Source organism: Chiloscyllium plagiosum, unplaced genomic scaffold (assembly GCF_037043375.1).
Source record: "Chiloscyllium plagiosum isolate Xiang-an unplaced genomic scaffold, Cpla_swu_hap1 HiC_scaffold_12, whole genome shotgun sequence".
Lineage (NCBI taxonomy): Eukaryota > Metazoa > Chordata > Chondrichthyes > Orectolobiformes > Hemiscylliidae > Chiloscyllium > Chiloscyllium plagiosum.
This window is the reverse complement of record NW_028270150.1, coordinates 102,386,960-102,413,696: the sequence shown is the minus strand read 5'-3', so window position 1 is coordinate 102,413,696 and position 26,737 is coordinate 102,386,960. Positions and strand designations below refer to the sequence as shown.

The window sequence follows — 26,737 nt, the reverse complement described above, 5'->3', positions numbered from 1 at the left end:
AAATGCGAGGTACTGTATTTTGGGAAAGCAAATCTTAGCAGGACTTATACACTTAATGGTAAGGTCCTAGGGAATGTTGCTGAGCAAGGAGACCTTGGAGTGCAGGTTCATAGCTCCTTGAAAGTAGAGCTGCAGATAGATATGATAGTGAAGGTATTTGGTTTGGTATGCTTTCCTTTATTGGTCAGAGTATTGAGTACAGGAGTTGGGAGGTCATGTTGTGGCTGAACAGGACATTAGTTAGGCCACTGTTGAAATATTGCATGCAGTTGTGGTCTCCTTCCTATCGGAAGGCCATAGTGAAACTTGAAAGGGTTCAAAAAAGATTTACAAGGATGTTGCCAGGGTTTGGAGGGTTTGAGCTACAGGGAGAGGCTGAACACGCTGGAGCTGTTTTCCCTGGAGCATCGGAGGCTGAGGGGTGACCTTATAGAGGTTTATAAAATTGAGGGGCATGGATAGGATAAATAGACAAAGTCTTTTCCCTGGAGTGGGGAAGTCCAGAGCTAGAGGGCATAGGTTTAGAGCGAGAGGGGAAAGATATAAAAGAGACCTAACATTTTGACGCAGAGGGTGGTACGTGTATGGAATGAGCTGCCAGAGGAAGTGGTGGAGGCTGGTACAATTGCAACATTTAAGAGGCATTTGGATGGGTATATGAATAGGAACGGTTTGGAGGGATATGGGCCGGGTGCTGGCAGGTGGGACTAGATTGGGTTGGGATATCTGGTCGGCATGGACGGGTTGGACCAAAGGGTCTGTTTCCATGCTGCACATCTCTATGACTGTATTAACTTCTCTGTTCCCTCCTGAGATGCCACCTCACTTAAGTGTTTGCTGAAGTTTCTATTTTGTCACATTTTCAGTATTTCCTTCTCTCATATATCTCCCTGTCGAATTCATTCACATAACTGATGCATAGCTCATTTGTTGAGGTATTCTTAACTTTTCCAAAGTCCCTGTGTTCATCTCCCTTTGTAAAGAAACAGTTCTACAATAAGTTAATGTCTTGGCCTGGTGTTCAGTTGCCTATTTAAATGAGCCTGCCGTTTGGACGGAACGATCGCATAAATTGAGTTGCTATAGTAACTTGTATGCACTATATAATCATATAGGTTCCCATGTAGAATCTGTGTATGGGAATGTGGTGCTGGAAAAGCACAGCAGGTCAGGCAGCACCCAAGGAGCAGGAGAATCAACGTTTCGGGCATAGGCCCTTCAACAGGAGATAAGCCCAAAACGTCGATTCTCCTGCTCCTCGGATGCTGCCTGACTGGCTGTGCTTTTCCAGCAGCACCCACTCGACTCTGATCTCCAGCATTTGCAGTCCTCACTTTCTCCTAGTATCTGTGTATGATTCATAGTATATAACCAATGCATGCTATTGCTATAACCACTTATAGTATTGACTGTTTTATTGCGTTCTGTTAGGACAACAAGTGTGTTCTTCCAATTTATCTGCTCACTGTTATCCTCCGTAATGTAAAGCTTGTCATTTGAAGTTATTTTGCTCCCATTTGCTCTCTGTCTGGATTAGTGTTTCTTTAATGTGTACACCAGGGTAAAAAGGAGCTGCAGGTTTCACTCTTCCAGACTTTGGTGCTGCTAATGTTCAATGAGGGAAATGAATTTACTATGGAGGAAATCAAGACTGCAACAGGCATAGGTATGGAAAGAATTCGAAATTCTTTTGAGTCGACAGTTCAGTTTTAAATGTACAAGTGCATTCGAAGTTATTCGATTCGGTGTAAATCTCGCAATCTGGATTTTAAAGGGTGGAACGTGGAGAGATTTTAGATTAGATTCCCTACAGTATGGAAACAGGCTCTTCGACCCAATAAGTCCACACTGACCCTCCAAAGAGTCCCCCACCCAGACCCATTTCCCTCTGACTAATGCATCTTTAGGAATCCGGCAGCGAGTAACTCACCATCTGACTCCCCAGAGCCTGTTCACCCAAGTACAAGGTGCAAGTCAAGAGTGTAATGGAACACTCCCCATTTATCTAAATGAGTGCAGCTCCAACAACACTCTCGACTTGACACTATTCAGGACAAAACACCTCACTTGATTGGCATCCTGTCCATCCCCTTCAACATTCACTACTTCCACCACTAACATACATTGACAGCAAGTGCATACCATTTACAAGATGCACTGCAGCAGCTCACCAAGGTTCCTTCAGAATCACCTGCCAAACCTGCGACCTCTACCACCTAGAATGACAAGGACGGTGGGTACATCAGTAACACCACCACCTGTACATCAGTAACACCTCCAAGCCACTCACCAACCTGAGTTGGAAATGTACCGCTGTATATAGTGTCACTGTATCAAAGTCCTGCAATTGCCTCCCTAAGAACCTACAGGACTTGGACGACGGCAGTTCAAGAAAGCAGCTCACCGCCACCTTCTCAAGGTAGTTAGCGATCAGAAATAAATGGTTGCCCAGACAGCGAAATCCACACGCATGAACAATTTTTTTGATGTTCTTCCATGTGAAACAATCCACTATGTTATAGAATCATCATGATCTTCCTCTGAGAATGAATACATAACATTTTATTAATCAAATAAAAATAGTTATAAAATAACTTTGTTTGCCATGTTTATGACGGTCCTGGTTGTGTAATGTTGAGTGGTGGAGCTGAGGGTTCTGGCCCGTTTTCTTGTGTGGCCTTAGCTCTGATATTCACTTGCATTTTGGATCAGCTCACCGACCACAGATGCACTGGTGGTCTATGCTGAGAGAGCCACTGGTTTTTGACTGGGACATAGTTTCGCATAAAATCGGAAAACATTTCCATACGTGTTGGTGTAGTTTTGGGGGAATCTGTGTTCCCCAGACAGTAATTGACTGGGGAATCAGTTTTAACTCTGAGCTTGATTGATATTTGCCATCTAGCTATTTGATTGGCCAAACTGATTTTAGACACAAAAGGACTTTCTCCTTTTATTTTATAGCAATGCATGTTGCAACTGTATATTGCGTGCTCAGTTTCCATGGAAACTGCTATGTATTCACGTAGTGGATGCCTTTCTGAGGGAATGCTTTTGGTCTACTAAGTTTTACTTTGTCCTTCCCTTTAGAGGATAGTGAATTAAGAAGGACATTGCAGTCTTTAGCGTGTGGGAAAGCTCGGGTGTTGAACAAAGTTCCAAAAGGAAAGGACGTAGAGGATGGAGACAAGATTATCTTCAACGACGACTTCAAGCACAAACTGTTCAGAATCAAGATCAACCAAATCCAGATGAAAGAAACTGTACGTAATCTTTCTCATAATTTGCCATTTTATGAAGGCTTAGCTCAGTGCGCATGTCATGGTTATGTTCTGAGGTGATTCCATTTATATTTTCTTATCCTTTTTCAGGTTGAGGAGCAAACGAGCACAACTGAACGGGTGTTCCAGGACAGACAGTACCAAATAGATGCTGCTATTGTTCGAATCATGAAAATGAGGAAGACACTCAGCCATAACCTCCTTGTTTCAGAACTCTATAACCAGTTAAAATTTCCAGTGAAGGTAATAATTTTTTTTTTGCAATATGATTTTGGGAGGTTGGTTCAAGTCACCAGAGAATTGGCTTTGTGTCTGTTTTTGTCCCTGACACAATGGCTGAATGAGGAACTGTACCCCGCTCCCTGACCCCAGCGCAGAAATAGTTAAGGCTGAAATTGAAAGTTTTAAACTGACATTGAGAAATTTTTATGTCATGTCAAGATATGGAACTAAGTAGGGTGCCAAATGCAGTTCAGCCAAGGTCTAATGGAATGATGAAGCAAGCCCAAGTTGCTTATTCAGTCCTCTTAGAAACCTGGTGTTTATTTGAGACCCTCATATTTGGATGTAATGTCAGCTGGTCTTTGCTTGGATAATAGAAACAGCTTTTGAAGCCTGTTTGCTCAGATAGTATTCGTACGACTGATGTTGTGCTTTCCCACTCTTTAAACCATGAGAAGTCCAATCTAATCATGCATGTTTCTATTTTCTCCAAATTGCCTAATATTCAGCCAGGAGACCTGAAGAAAAGAATTGAGTCACTAATTGACCGGGACTATATGGAGAGAGACAAAGACAATGCCAACCAGTACCACTATGTGGCATAAGTACAGGCCATGGCTGTCACTGCTAAATCTCAGCTCCTACATTGCCAAGAAAACGGCAATAGCACTGATTCTGTCTGCACTCTTCCTGGATTCAGTTTGGTTACTAACACGAGATCCAGCCCCCCTCACATCCGTGAAACCAATGAGGTCGTTTTGGGAGTTTCAACCGTCGGCTGACCCTTTGGGGGTAGCTAGCCTTGCGTTTTCCTTTTCATACAGCTTGTAGCATGAGGCTTTGCCATCCTGAGGACCTCTTCACTGAAGAGCGTGTAAGGTGTGCAGAGCTAAACACACTTGAAGCAGCAGTCCACCTGCGACGAGTGGCTGAGGACTGACAGTTTCTTTTCTGTATTCATCTGGTTTCACATATTGTTGATTTCCTGCATTTGGCTCTTAGTTCTGATTTATTATAACATCTGTCTGTACCTGTTATATCCCAGTAGTATATAACTTACGGCCACATATCAGCAAGTGAGTCCCATTAATCTGTAGAAAGCATAATGTGAGATTCCCTTGAGCGCAAACTGCTCTGTAATGCACACCAGCTTTTGTAACTAATCGTGTTAGAGAGCCACCATGCCAAGTACTGAAGTAATCAACTTTGAACAGTTGTGGGAACTAACCCGATACCACACTACAGGGTGGAATTTTGTGTATCAGGTTTGTTTTATGTGAATTGAAACATGTTTTCTTCAAAATGGAGACAGCTTACTTGAAGTGCCAAAGACTCTAATTTCAAACATTTATTCCGCCGAATAAGCTTCCTAGAAAATAGTTGTTTTTACACTGAGAAAACGTAATGCTCTTACGTCAGTCCTGCTCGTAACATTTTCTTCAGGTAGATGAACGAAAGCCACCTCCACTCACTGCCATCAGGTGCCAGACATAACCAGTTGTTGCACAGTAGTTTCTGGTTTTGGATGACTCACTGATCGATTCACAGTGATGTCACAGGAAAGCTTGAAATTTTGACTTTGCAGGAATGTAAATACAAGAATGAATGCTTTGTGCAATATATAGAAGTGCTCCTATGTATTCTTTCACACCGTAAATCATTCAGATGCAAATTAGTTGGATGGTAGAGATGATCAGCTGAAACTGGGCTTTGTGATAACTTGTTACATTATTGTAAATAGGTTTCCTCAATTCAAAAAGTGCTTAAAGAATTATTAAGTTCTTTGTCTTGCAATAACTGAACATAAAATGATTTTCTTCCATGTGTTGTGTTTTTATTGGCATAACATTTATACAACTTCTAGCTAATAAATTTTTCTTAATCTGAAATATTTTAGTGATAAAACAGTAGTCGCCTGTGATTTTTGTACCTTTTTTTAATAATCGTAACACATTTATCTTCAGTTGTAGTTCATCTGTTGGTTTTTCTGGGAAGTGTGTTTGAGGTTGAGAGCTGCTGCTGAAGGAATGAAGGTGGCAGGTAGGAGATGACCAGGCCTCTGGGGTCAGGAGGGTCAATGCAAGTCAATCTCCTATTGAGGAAATTGTTGACTGTTCCACAGGAGGACATTGACTTCACAGCAGCTCAGAGGATAGACATGACAGAAAGATGAAATGGTTTCACAGAATAATGGAGTGAATACATAGCTCACACCCAAGTCGTTTCTAACAGAGGCAAGGATTAGATCTGGACAGTTGTGGAGGTGTCTGGATAGAGAGCAGCTCCATCAACCTTGACAATTCACCGATTCTGTTATTCTCGTAATTGCTGGATTCAAGGAAAACCAAGAATCTGTCATTTTGAAGCATCTTGGTGGAATTCCAAAGTCTGAACAAGACAGAGGAGAGTTTGGTGGCAGATATTTATATAAACGCACCTGTTAGAAAACATTACAGCCAAATGTACTATGAGTGCTGTAATATCACCACCTGAGGCTAGTCTGTTGAATAACGCTGCCTTGGAGAGAAAGCACTAAACAATGTGTTCATTTCACCAACATTTAAGACTTTCTGAAACTAGATGTGATTGGTTTTACTGAAATGTTCTGTCAGAGGTGGTGCTCAGTTGAGACCTGGCATTGTTTGTGGAATACACTCTGTATGTTTGGCTGGGTGATATGCATTTACCATGTAGCTTTTGTGTAAGCAACTTCTGCCTTTCATGTGCATTATGGAATATTTTTATCAGAGTTTTAGGGAATCAGGAGACTAACTGCTTTAATTATTTGAAGTAAATTGACGAGTTGTTTTGATGTCTTTGAAATTATTTATTTGATCTCTGAACATGCTACATGATCCAGTACAAATCTAAAGTGAGGAATAAAAACACTACTTTTGGGACTTTGATAGGTTTTCATTAACTCGGTCATAGAAACAGTTTATTATACATTTCAACAAAAGATTTTTTTTCCCTTTTTGGAATCCACCACAAACAGGCATAGCTATCAACTACATAACTTGCCAAAATGTCAAAGCACATTAATCCTCCTCGTCCTCCTGGCAAGAACTTGTACCCAAAAGGGAGAGCAGTTTCTACCTTAGCCCTGACCTACTTGCTTGGAATTGGGCTTTGCACAGTCTGTGTAGCATTACCAATCAACTCCATTGAGCAGCAATAGTTGAGAGGCTTTGGATGTTCTCTGTGCTAGTCTGTTTTCTACCACGTTAAGCAATCCAAAACTCTTGGCAGATCTATCAGTACTGCATGATTCCCCAGTCAGTACTCATCAATCAAGGCTTGACAGCTCATTTAAGAGTTATGAAAATTGACCCTGCTGATTGCATTTGGTCAAACAGACAGTGAACGCTCCCAAGAGAATACCCACAATATTAGGATCAAAATGTTTAACTGTTCTGTTCCTGATGTCTGTTTCAGTGACCATGGTTATTAGCCAGCCCATACGAAATACTGTAGAGATGGAGAAGGCAATGCCAAGTAAATTTGACTGTGTAATATGATGAGGCACATTCTAGGGCCAGAACTTGACTCCCTCCCTATGTTAGCCAGTCATCATGTGGCTATTTAAAGGCAGAGTGCATCAGCTCAAAAGTGATTCCATTTCAGGGGCATGGGGTGTTACATTGCAACAGGTGACACATGGGGCCTGCTTAGACTAAAAGGAACTTCATTCTCTGTTTCTAACTCTGGTTAGAAATGCTCATCATCTCTTTGGTGTACACAAAAGGAAAGGTTCACAAGGAGGAACACATTTCTACATTACAAGGAGTGCAATACTGCTAGTTCAGCACAAGACACCTCAGTGAGCATGGTTATCAGTGTTTGTTGATACTCCCTGTCTGTGTAGGATATGGATAACTGCTGAGCTCAGCTGATTGAAACTGCCACCGCACTTCATTGCTGGTTGGTGCCTGTTCTTGGGGTGTGGGCCAGAACGTATTACCCGTCCCTCGTGGTGGTAGTGAGCTGTCATCTCGAACCACTGCAATCCTTAGTGGTTAGGGTGAGGGGTCTGCAGAAGCAAGATCCACGATTTTGCCTGTGATGGTGAACAAATGATGACAGCAGTGTGTAGGTTAGGTTGTTCTCGGGCGAAGATAAACGCTCGGCCCAACATTGTAGGCCGAAGGGCCTGTACTGTCCTGGACTGTTCTATGTTCTATTTCCAAGTCAGGATGAGTTGTGGCTGGAGAGGAACTTGCAAATAGTGCTCTTGTTCTTCTCGGTGTGGTAGCGGTCAGGATTCTGAAGGTCCTCTTGAAAGAGCCATGGTGAATTTCTGGAGTGCATCTTGTAGACGGTACACTGGTGGCAGAGGGTTGTTTAAGGGTGTCACTCAAGTGGGTTTCTCAGCCTCTGACGTTGTCGGCACTAAAATCGAGTTGGGAGTACACCGATCCATTCTGGACTTGTATCATAGACAGGAGGGGAGTTGTTTGTTGCGGAATTCCCGGCCTTCGACCTTCGCTTGTAGTCACTATTTATAGAGCTGCTCCAGTTCAGTTTTGGGTCGGGATGCTCAGTCGTCGGGGGGAGGTTCCTTGATGGTCACACCATTGAAAGGCAAAAGATGGTGGTGAAAGGCTCGCTGATGACCTGCAAATAGTCTGAGTCAGTACAAGCTTTGAAAAACATTGGCTGTTTTCCAAACCCCTGGAAAGCAATAAAAATGGGAGGCTGGTGATAGCAAGGAACAGAGGGTTGGCCAAAGTGGGTTCCAATGTAAATATAAATAAACCAAAATGATGAATTTGACTGAACGCAGAGTTGGTGCCTACTTCTTTACGTCGGCTGTTTTAACAAGCAATACGTGAAGCCAAAGTTAGGGTGATATAAGCAACACCCGAGCAGCCCCTACCACACTCGGCAAGATTTCTCTCCTCGATTCATAGCTGATGTCGTGGGACAGCTATAAGCTTTGCTGAATTCTTCAAAGTTACTCATTGACCCCAAGACCCTGAAAGGAAAACAAATGAATTGATCTTGCAGACAGTGATGTGAACCCAGAGGGGAGTGGTTCTGCTGTAACTGGCAGTGATAAAGGCACTCCTGTGTTAAGTGTACCATTAACTACTTAGGTCACTCACTTTGTTCGGCCATATTCGTGTTTTCAATTTAGCAAATTATTAAAGCATCCACTTTTTAAGCATGTTTTTTCAAGTTAGAATCACAATTGTACCTGAACTCGGGGGGACTGTGAGCACCATTCAGAATTTTATTCCTAGCTGCCGCTGGTCGATAGGCGTTACATCGAACCTAGAAAGAAGATCAGCATGATGAGTATTACCCTCACCTGAAAGGGGAGAAACATGCAAAGGGAAAATCTAGGAGCAGAAGTTGACAGTCAGACAAGAGTGAGGAACAATGCACTAATCACCGATACATTTCACACATTTGTGCTCCTTGAATGCCAGGAGTAAGAAGTCTGAAGTCCGCACAACCCATAGGCTCACTGCTGGAGGACTGTGAATCATGCTAGATGCTTATAAAGAGATGTTAACCACTGGATAAACAGTGGTGCGTCGCTATAATGATCACACTCTCACACAACCAGTGTATTCCCCCAGATAGAGTGAACTCCCCAGGCAGTCTGTAGCTGCAGTTTGCACAGGTCCATCACTCTGAGCCTTTGGAGCCACCATTCAACAGGTAGATCCTCGGTCTTAACTTGGCTACCTACTCCCCATGTCTCTCAATTCCCCAAGAGACCAGATATCCACCCATCCCACACCTCTGCCCTCAGACCCCACCCCTCCAACCGTAACAAGGAGAGAACCCCCCCCCCTTGGTGCTCACCTTCCACCCTACCAACCTTCGCATAAACCAAATCATCTGCCGACATTTCCGCCACCTCCAAAAAAACCCCATCACCAGGGATATATTTCCCTCCCCACCCCTTTCCGCCTTCCGCAAAGACCATTCTCTCCGTGACTACCTGGTCAGGTCCACGCCCCCCCGAAACCCATCCTGGCACTCTCCCCTGCCACTGCAGGATTTGCAAAACCTGTGCCCACACCTCCCCCCTCACCTCCATCCAAGGCCCCAAAGGAGCTTTCCACATCCATCAAAGTTTTACCTGCACATCCACTAATATCATTTATTGCATCCGATGCGGTCTCCTCTACATTGGGGAGACTGGAAGCCTCCTAGCAGAGCGCTTTAGGGAACATCTCCGAGACACCCGCACCAATCAACCACACCGCCCTGTGGCCCAACATTTCAACTCCCCCTCCCACTCTGCCGAGGACATGGAGGTCCTGGGCCTCCTTCACCGCCGCTCCCTCACCACCAGACGCCTGGAGGAAGAACACCTCATCTTCCATCTCGGAACACTTCAACCCCAGGGCATCAATGTGGACTTCACCAGTTTCCTCATTTCCCCTTCCCCCACCTCACCCTAGTTCCAAACTTCCAGCTCAGCACTGTCCCCATGACTTGTCCTACCGGCCTATCTTCCTTTCCACCTATCCACTCCACATTCCTTCTTGACCTATCACCTCCCCCACTCACCTATTGTACTCTATGCTACTTTCTCCCCACCCCCACCCCCACCCTCCTCTCATTTATCTCTCCACCCTACAGGCACTTTGCCTGTATTCCTGATGAAGGGCTTTTGCCCGAAACATCGATTTTCCTGCTCCTCGGATGCTGCCTGACCTGCTGTGCTCTTCCAGCACCACTCTGATCTAGACTCTGGTTTCCAGCATCTGCAGTCCTTGTTTTTACCAAATATCCACCCATCCCAGCCTTAAATACATTCAACAGGGGAGCATCCAAAATGCAGTGCTGCCCAAGGTGTGGCCATCACAGTGCTCTCCGAATGTGCACTGATGGTCAATATTCACATGCAAGTGTTCCCGCCTGCCATCATCAGCGCATGTTTGGAAGATTTACATTTGATTCTCAATCTGTTTGGCCACATTAAGAACACCCTTGGCCCTCAAGGATAGGAATCAAACCCAGAGCTTCGGGCTTGGAGGCAGAGGTGTCACCTACTGTTCAGCCAGACTACGGTAAGCTAAACAGTCACTTCCTCAGCCCTGACCACAGCCATCACAATCCACCGTTTTACTCGGCTGGCCTAAGCAGACTCACAGTAATTCTGAAAACATTGATGAGGAATTTAGCAGCTACACAAAGAGTGACTCACGTGAGCATAACTTAAAAAGAAGAGCTGGTTGTTGCTGAGTGGTAGACCTGGCAATAGTGGCTCCTCCTTGTCTCCTTTCTCCTCTCTTATCCATTTCCTGTACGCCTGGGGGTAGCAGGGGGAGCAACATGCTTCATCATTAAAGTTTTGGGAACACGGTTATGCAACAAACACACTGCACATTTTCATCACCTTACTCTCTTGTTTTTGCTGATTTAAGCCCCCGTTGGCTTAATTGCTCTTTTCCGTTAAATTTGGAGAGAATTGCACTCATGTACTTTCTGACTAGTACATGAGGGCTTGCTCCACACTACTCACAGGAGAATATCCAGCCTTCAGGTGGACAGTCACAACCCCTTGGCAGATAGAGACTAGATGCAGGACGGTGGCTCAGTGGTTAGCCCTGCTGCCTCACAGCACCAAGGACCCAGGTTCGATTCCACCCTCAGGTGAATGTGGGGAGTTTGCACATTTTCCCCGTGTATGTGGGGGTTTCCTCCAGGTGCTCTGGTTTCCTCCCACAGTCCAAAGATTAGGTAGACAGGCCGTGCTAAATTGCATATAGTATTCAGGGATGTCCAGACTAGGTGGATGAGCCATGGGAAATGCAGGGTTATGGAGGGGGACAGGTGGAATACTCTTCAGGAGTCAGTATGGACTCGGTGGGCTAAATGGCCTCTTGTTGCACTGATGGGATTCTGTGTGTTGGTGGTGTCATTTCGGTACAGCCTGCATCCTGACCAGTCCTGAGACAGCTTGATCAGTTCACTTTGGTCACAATTATGTGAAAGCCAGAGCAGAGGACAAGCACAAGACGGAGCCAGTTCCCAGCGCAAATATATTGATGGTGTTAGCCTACCCTGAAAGCCTGGCGTAGCCCAGCGTTGTCAGCAATGTTCTCTCCCAGAGTTCTCTGTCCATTTACCTACAGGACACAAGATTATTTATTCGACCATATTTACAGATGACCACATTATTCCTGGGGAGGCCCCATCATTGTATTGCCCATCCTTGCACAGAGAGGCTTGCTGGGCCGTTTCAGAGGGCAGTCGAGTATCAGGCTGGGACCCTGTGTTCAGGAGCACGAGGGACGGGGACCATAACCCTCCTACAGTGCCCATTACACACCCGTAACCCTCCCACAGTGCCCATTACACACCCGCAACCCTCCCACAGTGCCCATTCCACACCCGTAACCCTCCCACAGTGCCCATTACACACCCGTAACCCTCCCACAGTGCCCATTACACACCCGTAACCCTCCCACAGTGCCCATTACACACCCGCAACCCTCCCACAATGCCCATTACACACCCGTAACCCTCCCACAGTGCCTGGGACACACCCATAACCCTCCCACAATGCCCATTACACACCCGTAACCCTCCCACAGTGCCCATTACACACCCGCAACCCTCCCACAGTGCCTGGGACACAGCCGTAACCCTCCCACAATGCCCATTACACACCCGCAACTCTCCCACAGTGCCCATTACACACCCGTAACCCTCCCACAGTGCATGGGACACACCCGTAACCCTCCCACAGTGCCTGGGACACACCCGTAACCCTCCCACAGTGCCTGGGACACACCTGTAACCCTCCTAAAGTGCCTGGGACACATCCATAATCCTCCCACAGTGCCCATTACACACCCGTAACCCTCCCAAAGTGCCTGGGACACACCCATAACCCTCCCACAGTGCCCATTACACACCCGTAACCCTCCCAAAGTGCCTGGGACACACTCGTAACCCTCCCACAGTGCCCATTACACACCCGTAACCCTCCCACAGTGCATGGGACACACCCGTAACCCTCCCACAGTGCCTGGGACACACCCGTAACCCTCCCAAAGTGCCTGGGACACACTCATAACCCTCCCACAGTGCCCATTACACACCCGTAACCCTCCCACAGTGCCCATTACACACCCGTAACCCGCCCAAAGTGCCTGGGACACACCCATAACCCTCCCACAGTGTATGGAACACACCCGTAATCCTCCCACAGTGCCCATTACACATCCGTAACACTCCCAAAGTGCCCAGGACACGTTAACCCTCCCATAGTGATCGGGACTCACTGTTAACCCTCCTATTGTGACCGGGATACACCGTTAAACCTCCTATAGTGACCGGGACACATGTTAACCTTCCCATAGTGACCGGGACACAGGGTTAACCCTCCCATAGTGACCGGGACACACCGTTAACCATCCTATAGTGACCAGGACACATCGTTAACCCTCCTATAGTGACCGGGACACACCTGTACACCCTCCTATAGCGACCGGGACACAGGGTTAACCCTCCCATAGAGACCGAGACACACCGTTAACCCTCCCATAGTGACCGGGACACAACGTTAACCCTACTACAGTGACTGGGACACACCGATAAACCCTACTATAGTGACCGGGACCAGGACACACCATTAGTCCTCCTATAGTGACCGGGACACACCGTTAACCCTCCCATAGTCACCGGGTCACACGGTTAACCCTCCTATAGTGACCGGGTCACACCATTAACCCTCCCATAGTGACCGGGTCACACCGCTAACCCTCCTAAAGTGACCGGAACACACTATTTATCCTCCTATAGTGAGCGGAACATACCGTTAACCCTCCTATAGTGACCGGGACACACCGACAACCCTCCCATAGTACCAGGACACACCGTTAACCCTTCCATAGTGACCGGGATACACGGTTATCCCTCCTATAGTGACTGGGACACACCGTTAACCCTAATATAGTGACCGGGTCACACCGTTAACCCTCCCATGGTGACCAGGACACACTATTAATCCTCCTATAGTGACCGGGTCACACCGTTAACCCTCCCATGGTGACCGGGTCACACCGTGAACCCTCCCATAGTGATCAGGACACACTGATAATCCTCCTAAAGAGACCGGGACACACCATTAATCTTCTGATAGTGAGCGGAACATACCGTTAACCCTCCTATAGTGACCGGGACACACCGACAACCCTCCCACAGTGACCGGGACACACCGTTAACCCTCCTATAGTGCCTGGGGCACACCGTTAACCCTCCCATAGTCACCGGGACACACCGTTAACCCTAATATAGTGACCGGGTCACACCGTTAACCCTCCCACAGTGACCAGGACACACTATTAATCCTCCTATAGTGACCGGGTCACACCGTTAACCCTCCCATGGTGACCGGGTCACACCGTTAACCCTCCCATAGTGATCAGGACACACTGTTAATCCTCCTAAAGAGACCGGGACACACCATTAATCCTCCTACAGTGACCGGGACACACCGTTAACCCTCCCATAGAGACCGGGACGCACCGTTAACCCTCCCATAGTGACCGGGACACACCGTAATCCGTCCCACAGTGACCAGGATACACGGTTAACCCTCCCATAGTGACCAAGACACACCGTTAATCCTTTTATAGTGACCTCGACACACCGTAAACCGTCCCACACCGCTAACCCTCATATAGTGACCTGTACACCCTCCTATAGTGATCGGGACACACCGTTAACCCTCCTATAGTGACCAGGACACACCTGTACACCCTCCTATAGTGACCGGGACACACCGTTAACCCTCCCATAGTGACCGGGACACACCGTTAACCCTCCTATAGTGACCAGGACACACCTGTACACCCTCCTATAGTGACCGGGACACACCGTTAACCCTCCCATAGTGACCGGGATACACGGTTAACCCTCCCATAGTGACCGGGACACACCGTTAACATAGAACATAGAAGAATACAGCGCAGTACAGGCCCTTTGGCCCTCGATGTTGCGCCGATCCAAGCCCACCTAACCTATACTAACCCACTATCCTCCATATACCTATCCAATGCCCGCTTAAATGCCCATAAAGAGGGAGAGTCCACCACTGCTACTGGCAGGGCATTCCATGAACTTACGACTCGCTGAGTGAAGAACCTACCCCTAACTTCAGTCCTATATCTACCCCCCCTTAATTTAAAGCTATGCCCCCTTGTAATACCCGACTCCATACGCGGGAAAAGGTTCACACTGTCAACTCTATCTAACCCCCTAATCATCTTGTACACCTCAATCAAGTCACCCCTAAACCTTCTTTCCTCTAATGAAAACAGCCCCAAGTGTCTCAGTCTTTCCTCATACGATCTTCCTTCCATACCAGGCAACATCCTGGTAAACCTCCTCTGCACCCGTTCCAGTGCCTCCACATCCTTCCTATAGTATGGCGACCAAAACTGCACACAATATTCCAGATGCGGCCGCACCAGAGTCTTATACAACTGCATCATGACCTCAGGACTCCGGAACTCAATTCCTCTACCCATAAAAGCCAGTACGCCATATGCCTTCCTCACCGCACTATGTACCTGGGTGGCAACTTTCAGAGATCTGTGTACATGGACACCAAGATCCCTCTGCTCATCCAAACTACCAAGTATCCGACCATTAGCCCAGTACCCCATCTTTTTGTTATTCTTCCCAAAGTGAATCACCTCACACTTAGCTACATTGAATTCCATTTGCCACCTTTCTGCCCAGCTCTGCAGCTTCTCTATATCCTGCTGTAACCTGCCACATCCTTCCTCACTGTCAACAACTCCTCCGACTTTCGTATCATCCGCAAACTTGCTCACCCAACCTTCTAACCCCTCCTCCAGGTCATTTATAAAAATGACAAACAGCAATGGTCCCAAAACAGATCCTTGCGGAACACCACTAGTGACGGCACTCCATGAAGAAACTTTGCCATCAACTACTACCCTCTGTCTTCTTCCATCCAGCCAATTCCTAATCCAAACCTCCAACTCACCCTCAATGCCATATCTCCGTATTTTCTGCAGTAGCCTACCATGGGGAACCTTATCAAACGCCTTACTAAAATCCATATATACCACATCTACCGCTTTCCCCTCATCAACCTCCTTCGTCACCATTTCAAAGAATTCAATAAGGTTTGTGAGGCACGACCTGCCCTTCACAAAACCATGCTGACTATCCTTGATCACATTATTCCTATCCAGATGTGCATAAATCCTATCCCTTACAATTCTCTCTAAGACTTTGTCCACAACAGAAGTGAGACTCACCGGCCTATAGTTACTAGGGTTATCCCTACTCCCCTTTTTGAACAAGGGAACCACATTTGCTATCCTCCAGTCTTCTGGCACTACTCCTGTAGACAAAGAGGACATAAAAATCAAGGCCAATGGCTCTGCAATCTCCGCCCTTGCTTCCCAGAGAATCCTAGGATAAATGCCATCAGGCCCAGGGGACTTATCTATTTTCACCTTTTCCAGGATTTCCAACACCTCTTCTCTACATACCTCAAAGCCTTCCATTCCACTTATTTGTGACTCAGTATTCACATCGACGACAATGCCCTGTTCCTGAGTAAATACTGAAGAAAAGTATTCATTCAGTGTCTCCCCAATCTCTTCCGCCTCCACACGCAACTTCCCACTACTATCCTTGACTGGACCTATTCCTACCCTAGTCATTCTTTTATTCCTAACATACCTATAGAAAGCCTTAGGGTTTTCCCTAATCCTACCGACTAAGGACCTTTCATGTCCCCTCCTTGCTGCTCTTAGCTCTCTCTTCAGGTCCTTCCTGGCTACCCTATAACTCTCAATCGCCCCAATTGAACCTTCACGTCTCATCTTGAGATAGGCCGCCCTCTTCCATTTAACAAGGGATTCCAATTCCTTATTAAACCACGGCTCCCTCACACGACCCTTTCCTCCCTGCCTGACAGGTACATAATTATCAAGGAGACTCAATAGTTGCTCCTTGAACATGCTCCACATATCATTTACACTCTTGCCTTGGAGTCTACTTTTCCAAGCCACACATCCTAAGTCATGCCTCACCGCATCATAATTTCCCTGACCCCAGCTATAACTCTTGCCCTGTAGTACACACTTATCCCTCTCCATCACGAGTGTAAAAATCACCGAATTATGGTCACTATCCCCACAGTGCTCACCTACCTCTAATTCTAACACCTGGCCTGGTTCGTTACCCAGAACCAAATCCAGTATGGCCTCACCTCTTGTTGGCCTGTCTACATATTGTGTCAGGAAACTCTCCTGCACACATTGAACAAACACTGACCCATCTAACGAACTTGAGCTATAGCTTTCCCAATCAATATCAGGAAAGTTAAAGTCCCCCATAACAACCACCCTATTACTGTCACTCATCTCCTGAATCAACTTCCCTATCCTTTCTTCAATGATTCTAGGACTATTAGGAGGCCTGTAAAAGACTCCTAACAGGGTGACCTCACCTTTCCTATTCCTAACCTCAGCCCAAACTACCTCAGATGGCAAGTCCTCATCCATCGTCCTTTCCACCACTGTAATACTATCTTTGACAAGCAATGCCACACCTCCCCCTCTTTTACCCCCACCTCTGACCCTACTAAAACATTTAAATCCTGGAACCTGCAACAGCCAATCCTGTCCCTGTTCTACCCATGTCTCCGTAATAGCCACAACATCGAAGTCCCAGGTACCAACCCACGCTGCAAGTTCACCTACCTTATTTCGTATACTTCTTGCATTGAAGTATACACACTTCAAGCCACTTTCCTGTTTACAGACACCCTCCTTGGAAATTGATGCCATGTTCCTAACCTCCCTACATTCCAGGTCCTGCACCCTGAAGCTACAATCTGGGTTCCCATGCCCCTGCAGAGTTAGTTTAAACCCCCCCCAAGAGCACTAGCAAACCTCCCCCCAAGGATACTGGTGCCCCTCAGGTTCAGGTGTAGACCATCCTGTTTATAGAGGTCCCACCGTCCCCAGAAAGAACCCCAGTTATCCAAAAACCGGAATCCCTCCCTCCTGCACCATCCCTGTAGCCACGCATTTAAGTGTTCTCTCTCCCTATTCCTCGACTCTCTATCACGTGGCACGGGTAACAAACCAGAGACAACATCTCTGTTCGTTCTAACTCTGAGCTTCCAACCTAGCTCCCTGAAAGCCTGCCTAACATCCTCGGCACTCCTCCTACCTGTCGTTGGTGCCAATATGGACCACGACTTCGGGCTGCTCCCCCTCCCCCTCCAGGACCCGGAAAACACGATCAGAGACATCACGTACCCTTGCACCTGGGAGGCAACATACCAATCGTGAGTCTCTCTCGTTCCCACAAAACCGCCTATCTGTGCCCCGAACAACCGCCTATCTGTGCCCCGAACACCGCCTATCTGTGCCCTGTAACCTTCCCATAGTGACCGGGACACACCGTTCACCCGCACACAGTGACCGGGACACACACCATTAACCCTCCCATAGTGACCGGGATACACGGTTAACCCTCCCATAGTGACCGGGACACACCGTTAACCTTCCCATAGTGACCGGGACACACCGTTCACCCGCACACAGTGACCGGGACACACCGTTAACCTTCCCATAGTGACCGGGACACACCGTTAACCCTCCCATAGTGACCGGGACACACCGTTAACCTTCCCATAGTGACCGGGATACACGGTTAACCCTTCCATAGTGACCGGGACACACCGTTAACCTTCCCATAGTGACCGGGACACACCGTTCACCCGCACACAGTGACCGGGACACACCGTTAACCCTCCCATAGTGACCGGGACACACCGTTAACCCTCCCATAGTGACCGGGACACAACAAAAGCCCTCCTACAGTGACCGGGACACACCTGTAAACAGTCCTACAGTGACCGGGACACACCGTTAACCCTCCCGTAGAGACCGGGACACACCGTTAACCCTCCCATAGTGACCGGGACACACCGTAAACCCTGCCACAGTGACCAGGATACACGGTTAACCCTCCCATAGTGACCAAGACACACCGTTAATCCTTTTATAGTGACCTCGACACACCGTAACCTGTCCTACAGTGACCGGGACACACTGCTAACCCTCATATAGTGACCGGGACACACCTGTAAACCCACCTATAGTGATCGGGACACACCGTTAACCCTCCTATAGTGACCGGGACACACCGTTAACCTTCCCATAGTGACCGGGATACACGGTTAACCCTCCCATAGTGACCGGGACACACTGTTAACCCTCCTATAGTGACCGGGACACAGCGGTAAACCCTCATATAGTGACCGGGACACTGCATTAACCCTCCCATAGTGACCGGGACACATCGCTAACCCTCCAACAGTGACCGGGACACACCATTAACCCTCCCATAGTGACCGGGACACACTGTTAAACCTCCCATAGTGACCGGGACACACCGTTATCCCTCCTATAGAGACCGGGACACACCGTCAACCCTCCCATAATGACCGGGAAACACTGTTAACCCTCCCGTAGTGACTGGGACACACCGTAAACCCTCCTATAGTCACCGGGACACACCATTAACCCTCCCACAGTGACCGGGACAGACCGTTTACCCTCCCAGTGACCGGGACACACCGTTAACCCTCCTATAGTGACCGGGACACAACGTTATCCGTCCCATAGTGACCAGGACACACCGTTAACCCTGCTATAGTGACCAGGACACACTGTTAACCCTCTTATAGTGACCGGGACACACCGTTAACCCTCCTATAGTGACCGGGACACACCATTAACCCTCCGATCGTGACCGGGACACACCGTTAATCCTCCAACAGTGACCGGGGGACACCATTAACCCTCCCATAGGGACCGGGACACACTGTTAACCCTCTCATAGTGACCGGGACACACCGTTAAACCTTACATAGTGACCAGGACACACCGTCAACCGTCCCATAGTGACCGGGACACACCGTTAAACCTCCTATAGTGACCGGGACACACCGTTAACACTCCCATAGTGACCAGGACACACCGTCAACCCTCCCATAGTGACCGGGACACACCGTTATCCGTCCCATAGTGACCAGGACACACCGTTAACCCTCCTGTAGTGACCAGGACACACCGTTAACCGTCCTATAGTGACCGGGACACACTGTTAACCCTCCCATAGTGCCTGGGACACGTCGTTAACCCTCTGGCTATTGAGGGAGTGCAGCATAGGTTCAAAAGGTCTATTCCTGGAATGGCGGGATTACCTTACGCTGAAAGACTGGAGCGACTGGGCTTGTATACCCTTGAGTTTAGAAGACTGAGAGGGGATCTGATTGAGACATATAAGATTATTAAAGAGTTGGACACTCTGGAGGCAGGAAACATGTTTCCGCTGATGGGTGAGTCCTGAACCAGAGGACACAGCTTAAAAATACGGGGTAGGCCACTGAGGACAGAGATGAAGAGAAACATCTTCACCCAGAGTGGTGGCTGTGTGGAAAGCTCTGCCCCAGAGGGCAGTGGAGGCCCAGTCTCTGGATTCATTTAAGAAAGAGTTGGATAGAGCTCTCAAGGATAGTGGAATCAAGGGCTATGTGGATAAGGCAGGAACAGGATACTGATTAAGGATGATCAGCCATGATCATATTGAATGGTGGTGCAGGCTCGAAGGGCAGAATGGCCGACTCCTGCACCTATTGTCTATTGTCTATCGCGATCGGGACACACCGTTAACACTCCCATAGTGACCGGGACACACCATTAACCCTCCTATAGTGCCTGGGACATACCGTTAACCCTAATATAGTGACCGGGACACACCGTTAATCTTTCCATAGTGACCGGGACACACCGCTAACCCTCCCATAATGACCGGGACACACCGTTAACCCTGCTATAGTGACCAGGACACACCATTAACCCTTCTACAGTGACCGGGACACACCGTTACCCGTCCCATAATGACCGGGACACACTGTTAACCCTGCTATAGAGACCGGGACACACCGTTAAGACTACTATACTGATCGGGATACACCGGTAAGCCTCCCATAGTGACCGGGACACACTGTTAACCCTCATACAGTGACCGGGACACACCGCTAACCCTCCCATAGTGACTGGGACACACTGTTAACCCTCCTATAGTGACCAGGACACACCGTTAACCCTGCTATAGTGACCGGGACACAGCTGTAAACCCTCCTATAGTGACCGGGACACACCATTTACCCTCCCATAGTGACCGGGACACACCATTAACCCTGCTATAGTGACCGGGACACACCGTTAACCCTCCCATAGTGCCTGGGACACACTATTAACCCTCCCATAGTGACCGGGACACACCGTTAAACTTCCTATAGTGACCGGAACACACCGTTAAACCTCCCATAGTGACCGGGCACACCGTTAACACTCCCATAGTGACCGGGATACACAGTTAACCCTCCCATATTGACCGAGACACACTGTTAACCCTCCTATAGTGACCAGGACACACTGTTATCCCTCTGGCTATTGAGGGAGTGCAGTGTAGGTTCAAGAGGTCAATTCCTGGAATGGCGGGACTACCATACGCTGAAAGACTGGAGCGACTGGGGTTGTATACCCTTGAGTTTAGAAGACTGAGAGGGGATCTGATTGAGACATAGAAGATTATTAAAGGATTGGACACTCTGGAGGCAGGAAACATGTTTCCGCTGATGGGTGTGTCCCGAACCAGAGGACACAGCTTAAAAATACGGGGGAGACCATTTAGGACAGAGATGAAGAGAAACATCTTCACCCAGAGAATGGTGGCTGTGTGTAATGCTCTGCCCCAGAGAGCAGTGGAGGCCCAGTCTCTGGATTCATTTAAGAAAGAGTTGGATAGAGCTCTCAAGGATAGTGGAATCAAGGGTTATGGAGATAAGGCAGGAACAGGATACTGATTAAGGAGGATCAGCCATGATCATATTGAATGGTGGTGCAGGCTCGAAGGGCAGAATGGCCGACTCCTGCACCTATTGTCTATTGTCACCGGGACACACCGCTAACCCTGCTATAGTGACTGGGACACACTGTTAACTCTATTATAGTGATCGGGACACACCGTTAACCCTCCCATAATGACTGGGACATACCGTTAACCCTAATATAGTAACCGGGACACACCGTTAACCCTCGTATAGTGACCGGGACACACCGCTAACCCTCCAATAATGACCGGGACAAACCGTTAACACTCCCATAGTGACTGGGACACACCGTTAACCCTCCCATAGTGACCGGGACACACCGTTAACCCTCCAATAATGACCGGGACAAACCAATAACCCTTCCACAGTGACGGGGACACACCGTTAACCCTCCCATAGTGACCGGGACACACCGTTCATCTTCCTATAGTGACCGGGACACACCGTTAACCCTCCCATAGTGACCAGGACACACTGTTAACCCTGCTATAGTGACGGGGACACACCGTTAGCCCTCCCATAGTGGTCAGGACACACTGTTAACGCTGGTACTGTGGCCGGGACACACCGTTAACCCTCACACAGTGACCGGGACACACTGTTAACCCTGGTATTGTGGCCGGGACACACCGTTAACCCTCACACAGTGACCGGGACACACTGTTAATCCTGGTATTATGGCCGGGACACACCGTTAACCCTCACACAGTGACCGGGACACACGGTTAACCCTGCTATAGTGACCGGGACAGACCACTAAGACTACTATACTGACCGGGATACACCGTTAACTTTCCTACAGTGACCGGGACTCACTGTTAACCCTCCTACAGTGACCGGGACACACCGTTAACCCTCCTATAGTGACCGCGACACACCGCTAAGACTACTATACTGACCGGGATACACCGTTAACTTTCCTACAGTGACCGGGACTCACTGTTAGCCCTCCTACAGTGACCGGGACACACCGTTAACCCTCCTATAGTGACCGGGACACACCATTAACACTCCCATAGTGACCGGGACACATCGTTAAACCTGCTATAGTGACTGGGACACACCTGTAAACCCTCCTATAGTGCCTGGGACACACCGTTAACCCTACTATAGTGATCGGGACACACCGTTAACACTCTTATAGTGAACGGGACACACAGTTAACCCTCCCATATTGACCGGGACACATCGTTATCCCTCCTATAGAGACCGGGACATACTGTTACCCCTCCTATAGTGACCGGGACATACCGTTAACCCTACTATCGTGACCGGGACACACCGTTAACACTCCCAAAGTGACCGGGACACACCGTTAACCCTCCCATAATGGCCAGGACACACCGTTAACCCTGCTATAGTGGCCAGGACACACCGCTAACCTCCCATAGTGACCGGGACACACCGTTAACCCTCCCATAATGGCCAGGACACACCGTTAACCCTACTATAGTGACCGGGACACAGCTGTAAACCCTCCTATAGTGACCGGGACACACCATTTACCCTCCCATAGTGACCGGGACACACCGTTAACCCTGCTATAGTGACCGGAACACACCGTTAAACCTCCCATAGTGACCGGGCACACCGTTAACACTCCCATAGTGACCGGGACACACAGTTCACCCTCCCATATTGACCGGGACACGCCGTTAACCCTCTGGCTATTGAGGGAGTGCAGCGTAGGTTCAAGAGGTCAATTCCTTGTATACCCTTGAGTTTAGAAGACTGAGAGGGGATCTGATTGAGACATATAAGATTATTAAAGGATTGGACACTCTGGAGGCAGGAAACATGTTTCCGCTGATGGGTGTGTCCCGAACCAGAGGACACAGCTTAAAAATACGGGGGAGACCATTTAGGACAGAGATGAGGAGAAACTTCTCCACCCAGAGAGTGGTGGCTGTGTGGAATGCTCTGCCCCAGAGGGCAGTGGAGGCCCAGTCTCTGGATTCATTTAAGAAAGAGTTGGATAGAGCTCTCAAGGATAGTGGAATCAAGGGTTATGGAGATAAGGCAGGAACAGGATACTGATTAAGGATGATCAGCCATGATCATATTGAATGGTGGTGCAAGCTCGAAGGGCAGAATGGCCTACTCCTGCACCTATTGTTGATTGTGTATTGTCTATAGTGATCGGGACACACTGTTAACACTCCCATAGTGACCGGGACACACTGTTAACACTCCCATAGTGACCAGGACACACCGTTAAACCTCCCATAGTGACCGGGCACACCGTTAACACTCCCATAGTGACCGGGACACACAGTTCACCCTCCCATATTGACCGGGACACGCCGTTAACCCTCTGGCTATTGAGGGAGTGCAGCGTAGGTTCAAGAGGTCAATTCCTTGTATACCCTTGAGTTTAGAAGACTGAGAGGGGATCTGATTGAGACATATAAGATTATTAAAGGATTGGACACTCTGGAGGCAGGAAACATGTTTCCGCTGATGGGTGTGTCCCGAACCAGAGGACACAGCTTAAAAATACGGGGGAGACCATTTAGGACAGAGATGAGGAGAAACTTCTCCACCCAGAGAGTGGTGGCTGTGTGGAACGCTCTGCCCCAGAGGGCAGTGGAGGCCCAGTCTCTGGATTCATTTAAGAAAGAGTTGGATAGAGCTCTCAAGGATAGTGGAATCAAGGGTTATGGAGATAAGGCAGGAACAGGATACTGATTAAGGATGATCAGCCATGAATGGTGGTGCAAGCTCGAAGGGCAGAATGGCCTACTCCTGCACCTATTGTTGATTGTGTATTGTCTATAGTGATCGGGACACACTGTTAACACTCCCATAGTGACCGGGACACACTGTTAACACTCCCATAGTGACCAGTACACACCGTTAACCCTACTCCAGTGACCGGGACACACCGTTAACCCTCCTATAGTACCTGGGACACACCGTTAACCCTCCCATAATGGCTGGTACACACCGTTAACCCTAATATAGTGACCCGGACACACCGTTAACCTTCAGATAGAGACCGGGACACACCGTTAACCCTTCTACAGTGACCAGGACACACCGTTAACCCTGCCATAGTGACCGGGACACACTGTTAACACTCCCATAGTGACTGAGACACACTGTTAATCTTCCTATAGTGACCGGGACAAACCGTTAACCCTCCCATAGTGACCGGGACACACTGTTAACCCTCCTATAGTGAACAGGACACACCGTTAACCTGCCCACAGTCACCGGAACACACCATTAACCCTCACATAATGACCGCGACACACCATTAACCATGCTATAGTGACCGGGACACACCGTTAACCCTTCTACAGTGACCGGGACACACCGTTAACCCTCCCATAGTGACCGGGACACACCGTTAACCCTTCCATAGTGACCGGGACACACCGTTAACCTGCCCATAGTTACCGGAACACACCGTTAACCATCACATAGTGACCAGGACACACCGCTAACCCTCCCATAATGACCGGGACACACTGTTAACCCTCACATAGTGACCAGGACACACTGTTAACCCTGCTATAGTGACTGGGACACACCGTTAACCCTCCCATAGTGACCGGGACACACAGCTAACCCTCCCATAGTGACCGGGACACACGGTAAACCCTGCTATAGTGACCGGGACACTCCGTTAAGACTACTATACTGACCGGGATAAACCGTTAACCCTCCTATAGTGACCGGGACACACCGTTAACACTCCCATAGTGACTGAGACACACTGTTAATCTTCCTATAGTGACCGGGACAAACCGTTAACACTTCCATAGTGACCGGGACACACCATCAACCCTCCCATAGTGACCGGGACACACGGTTAACCCTGCTATAGTGACCGGGACACTCCGTTAAGACTACTATACTGACCGGGATACACCTTTAACCCTCCTACAGTGACCGGGAAATACCGTTAACCCTCCTATAGTGACCGGGACTCACCGTTAACACTCCCATAGTGACTGAGTCACACTATTAATCATCCTATAGTGACCGGGACAAACCGTTAACACTCCCATAGTGACCGGGACACACCGTTAACCCTCCCATAGTGACCGGGGCACACCGTTAACCCTCCTACAGTGACCGGGACACACCGTTCACCCTCCCATAGTGACCGGGACACACCGCTAACCCTCCTATAATGACCGGGACACACCATTAACCCTCCTATAGTGACCGGGATACACGGTTAACCCTACTATAGTGACCGGGACACACGGTTAACCCTACTATAGTGATCGGGACACACCATTAAACCTCCTATAGTGACAGGGACACACCGTTAATCCGCCCATAGTGACCGGAACATACCGTTAACCCTCACATGGTGACCAGGACACGCCGTTAACCCTCTGGCTATTGAGGGAGTGCAGCGTAGCTTCCCAAGGCCAATTCCTGGAATGGCGGGACTACCTTACGCTGAAAGACTGGAGCGACTGGGCTTGTATAACCTTGAGTTTAGAAGACTGAGAGGGGATCTGATTGAGACATATAAGATTATTAAAGGATTGGACACTCTGGAGGCAGGAAACATGTTTCCGCTGATGGGCGAGTCCCGAACCAGAGGACACAGCTTAAAAATACGGGGTAGGCCACTTAGGACAGAGATGAGGAGAAACGTCTTCACCCAGAGAGTGGTGGGTGTGTGGAATGCTCTGCCCCAGAGGGCAGTGGAGGCCCAGTCTCTGAATTCTTTTCAGAACGAGTTGGATAGAGCTGTCAAGGATAGTGGAATCAAGGGTTATGGAGATAAGGCAGGAACAGGATACTGATTAAGGATGATCAGCCATGATCATAATGTATGGTGGTGCAACCTCAAAGGGCAGAATGGCCTATTCCTACACCTATTGTCGATTGTGTATTGTCTATAGTGATCGGGACACACCGATAACCCTCCCACAGTGACCGGGACACACCGTTAACACTCCCATAATGACCGGGACACACCGTTAACATTCCCATAGTTATTGGGACACACCGTTAACCCTCCCATAGTGGCCAGGACACACTGTTAACCCTCCCATAGTGACCGGGGCACACCTGTAAACCTTCCTATAGTGCCTCGGACACACCGTAAACCCTCCCATAGTGACAGGGACAAACCGTTAATGCTCCCATCGTGACCGGGACACACCATTAACTCTCCCATAGTGACCGGGACACACTGTTAACCCTGGTATTATGACCGGGACACACTGTTAACCCTCATACAGTTACCGGGACACACCGTTAACCCTCCCATAGTGACTGGGACACACCGTTAACCCTCCTATAATGACCGGGACACACTGTTAACCCT

General features: G+C 48.4%; 2 protein-coding genes across 7 annotated transcripts in view; one reads left to right on the top strand and one right to left on the bottom strand.

Moving 5' to 3' along the window:
- LOC122554895 (cullin-4A-like) overlaps positions 1–5,408 on the top strand; it is a 61,021-nt gene extending 55,613 nt beyond the window's left edge. For 2 of the 3 annotated variants that reach the window (XM_043700271.2, XM_043700270.2), the window contains 4 exons: positions 1,561–1,666; positions 3,091–3,263; positions 3,372–3,524; positions 4,013–5,408. In XM_043700271.2, the coding sequence (XP_043556206.2) occupies positions 1,561–1,666; positions 3,091–3,263; positions 3,372–3,524; positions 4,013–4,108 (528 nt within the window). In that variant the 3' untranslated portion in view covers positions 4,109–5,408. Of the gene's footprint in view, positions 1–1,560; positions 1,667–3,090; positions 3,264–3,371; positions 3,525–4,012 lie in introns of those variants that run through there. The other variant, XM_087993119.1, reaches the window with a different exon arrangement.
- phex (phosphate regulating endopeptidase homolog, X-linked) overlaps positions 1–26,737 on the bottom strand; it is a 342,975-nt gene that overhangs the window by 39,584 nt on the left and 276,654 nt on the right. For 2 of the 4 annotated variants that reach the window (XM_087993121.1, XM_087993123.1), the window contains 4 exons: positions 11,531–11,596; positions 10,672–10,776; positions 8,701–8,777; positions 8,043–8,478 (listed from right to left, as the gene is read on the bottom strand). In XM_087993121.1, coding sequence (XP_087849247.1) covers positions 8,376–8,478; positions 8,701–8,777; positions 10,672–10,776; positions 11,531–11,596 — 351 coding nt within the window. In that variant the 3' untranslated portion in view covers positions 8,043–8,375. Of the gene's footprint in view, positions 1–7,983; positions 8,479–8,700; positions 8,778–10,671; positions 10,777–11,530; positions 11,597–26,737 lie in introns of those variants that run through there. The other 2 variants (XM_087993120.1, XM_087993122.1) reach the window with 2 other exon arrangements.